At 37.4% G+C, this 3297-nt stretch overlaps 1 protein-coding gene across 1 annotated transcript; it reads right to left on the minus strand.

The window, feature by feature from the left end:
• Positions 1 to 1470: 1470 nt before the first annotated feature.
• On the minus strand, positions 1471 to 2403 carry LOC127559727 (olfactory receptor 10J4-like). Its single transcript, XM_051993701.1, has one exon. It carries the CDS (start codon positions 2401 to 2403, stop codon positions 1471 to 1473), a length of 933 nt encoding a protein of 310 aa, XP_051849661.1.
• Positions 2404 to 3297: the final 894 nt, after the last annotated feature.

Here is a 3297-nt window from a genome sequence, read left to right on the forward strand (position 1 = left end):
ATAATCTGGAAAGACTTAAATGAACTGATGCAGAGTGAAATGAATAGAAGTAGAACATTCTACACAATTTCAAAAACATTGAAGAGGATCAACTATGATGAACTAAACTCTTCTCAGTAATATAATGATCAAAGACAGTTCCAAGAGACTCATGATAGGAAATGTTGACCACATCCAGAGATTTCACTTTTTTTCTTTCTCATGGTTTTCCAATCTTATTCTCAGTATTCTTTCACAACATGATTAATGTGGAAATATGTTTAAAATGATTTTACACATTATCTATATGAGATTCCTTGCTAACTTGGGCAGGGTATAGGGAAGGGAGGAAGAAAGAAAAATTGGAGCTTTAAAGCTTAAAAAGATGAATGTTGAAAACTATCTTTATATGTAATTGGAAAAAAAATTAAAATGCTAGTAATTGAAGAGAAAGAACTCAATGTAAATTGAAGTATGTGTTTATATCATATATATAAAACTTTGTTTTTCTTGGTTTTTTGCAACATGTTTAATATGGAAATATATTTTACATTATTTCACATATACAATTGATACTACATTACTTGCTTTCTCAATGGGTGGGAGAAGGACTGGAAGGAAGGAGCAAATTTGGAATTCAATTTTTAAAAAGAATATTAAAAGCAAATATAGAATAAATTATCAAAAAGAAAATGAGGCAAAGAGAAGAGATGAAAAAATAGGAAGGAATGATCAAACAGGGAACTTTAAGAGTTCAGAATCATGGAGTTGGCATAGTTATTGTAAATATTGCGATCAAAAGGTAACTGTTCCTCTGGCTAATGTTGGATGACTAAACATAGAGGTAATAGAATTTAAGGAGGTGTATATATCATTGTCCTGATGGTTAAAGATAGACTATGAGCTCTTCCAAAAAGGAAATCAGTGTCCTGCCACTGCAGCAATGATTGAGACCAAATGATATAGATGGGTGGGGTGAGCCTCATGAGGGAAGGTTGTTGAATCTTGGTGGCAAAAATAAAGCTGAAAATGACAATGGGGGTCAAGCATCTGGTATTTCCCCTTCCTGAAATAGGGGCCCAATGGGCCCAATGTGGCAGGAAACAAGAGAGCAGGAGAAATCAGTTCTGTAAAGAGTGGCCAGAAATGTAATATCTTCTGGAGATAGCCAGATTTATGAAAATGGAAAGATGAAAAAGCATGTGAAAAAAAAAAAAGGATGAAGGGAAATTTTCCAGTATTCCAGACGGATGTGAGGAGGTAACAATGGAAAGAAAGAAATGCAGAATAAGAAATAGATTGGAAAATGTAAAATTGAGCTGGGTAGTAACATGTTACTCATCTTTGGGAAAGCTAGGAAGCAATGTTTTGCCATTTGTATATGATTATACCAGACATATAATAGCTACAGAAAAGTTTTACCTCCACATGGTGAAAATAACAAACTCATTCAACTGGTTTTATAATCTTACAATCATTTTCAATGAATTCCTAAGAGAAGGTTTTCCAGCCTAGGACTCTGCGTAAGGCATCTTTGATCTCCTTATTCCTCAGGCTATACACAACAGGGTTCAGCAAGGGCGTGATGACAGTGTAAGACACTGATATAAGTCTGTCTTCCAGGGAATTCTGGGACTTGGGCTTGAGATAGACAAAGGAAGTACAGCCATAGTGGACAATGACCACAGTGAGATGAGAGGCACAAGTAGCAAAAGCCTTCCGTTGCCCCTCAGCAGAGGCAATCTTGAGGATGGTGGAAAAAATGAGAACGTAGGAGATGAAGACCAGGACCATAGGCAGAACAATAACACCCAAACTGATGAACAAGGTGATGAGTTCTTTAATAGTTGTGTCTGCACAGGCAAGTTTCAGCAAGGGGCGAATGTCACAAAAGAAATGGGAAATGACGCTAACATCGCAGAAAGGCAGGGTAAACACAGATGACACCTGAAAGATGGCTGTGCCAAGGCCCATGCTCCAGGAACCACATGCTAGCTGAACACATGTTGTTTTTCCCATGATTACTGAGTATCTCAAGGGATTACAGATGGCCACATAGCGGTCATAGCCCATGGCTGTAAGAAGGAAGCAATTGTTGACACCAAAGATAAGATAGAAAAAGAGCTGTGTGGCACAACCTGGAATGGTAATAGATTGGTATGGATGCAAGAGTCCATTCAGCATGCAGGGTATGATAGCCATAGTGTAACAGGTCTCTGAGACAGATAGTACACTCAAGAAGAAGTACATGGGTGTATGAAGTTGTCGATTGAGGTAGATGAGGGTCAAGATGAGAGCATTGCTGGCCAAAGTTAGTAGGTATAGAGTGAGGAAAATTATGAAGAGGATGAGCCGGTGTTTCCATCCAAAACTGGAGAAACCCTCTAGGGTAAACTCACTTATAGTAAAATTTGCCCTTGGCATTGAGGAAATATTGTGGCTGAAAAGGAAGGTGGGAAGTGGAGAGGAATGAGGGTCTAAACATTAAGTAACATACTTATAAAATGGCTGTTGCTGGGCAGGGGAACCTGACTCAACAGGATAAAATGACTTCAGATTTGCTACGTAACACTCTTTCTCTCAAGAGTCATTATTGATGATCATTGGCCCAAAGATCTTAGTGTAGGAATTAACTATCTTTGTTTTCAGTTATGGCATATACCCAATGGCTCCTAGAACTTGCCTGATGGATTGGAGAAGATTCACAGGATCATAGACTTAGAGAGACTTGAAGCTTAGAGGGACCTTAGAGATAATCTAATCTAAGCCCCCACTTTACAACTGAGAAACAGAAGCAGAAATAAAATGACTTTCCAAAGTTATACAAATAGTAATTGACAAAGTCAAGATTGAAACAAAAATACTCTGGGGTCAAAGCCAGCATTTTTCCAATGTACCACTGAATATAAAGAACACAAAAAGAGATATGGATGTTGGTTGAAAATGGGGAGAAACTGGAAAAAATTTCCCTAAATCTACAACTGTCTCTGTTTGGAGAAACCTAGATTCACATAGATCCTGGGTCACTTGGAACTGATGAGATTCTAGAGATATAACAAAAATTGATAAGCCTGAGATGGAGATGAAGAAATTTTATATCCATTTAATGAAGATTAAGGGAACTTTCACAGAGTGCTAGGAACTCTACTGAGGGCTGTTTTGGGGTATATGGATTCTCACCTGACTTTGTCTTCAGGTACTTACATTCTAATATTTCCAGTCAGAAAACACTTCCTAAGATGATTGTCTGAAGCCACAAAAAAATTAATGTCTAAAATCATTGCATGGATAATTTCTGTTGTCATATATATGAAAAGA

The sequence above is a fragment of the Antechinus flavipes genome, chromosome 4 (assembly GCF_016432865.1).
Source record: "Antechinus flavipes isolate AdamAnt ecotype Samford, QLD, Australia chromosome 4, AdamAnt_v2, whole genome shotgun sequence".
Classification (NCBI taxonomy): domain Eukaryota; kingdom Metazoa; phylum Chordata; class Mammalia; order Dasyuromorphia; family Dasyuridae; genus Antechinus; species Antechinus flavipes.

What these genes read in the sequence shown, in the direction of transcription:
- LOC127559727 (XM_051993701.1), bottom strand. Translation starts at nt 2,403, where the DNA reads ATGCCAAGGGCAAATTTTACTATAAGTGAGTTTACCCTAGAGGGTTTC.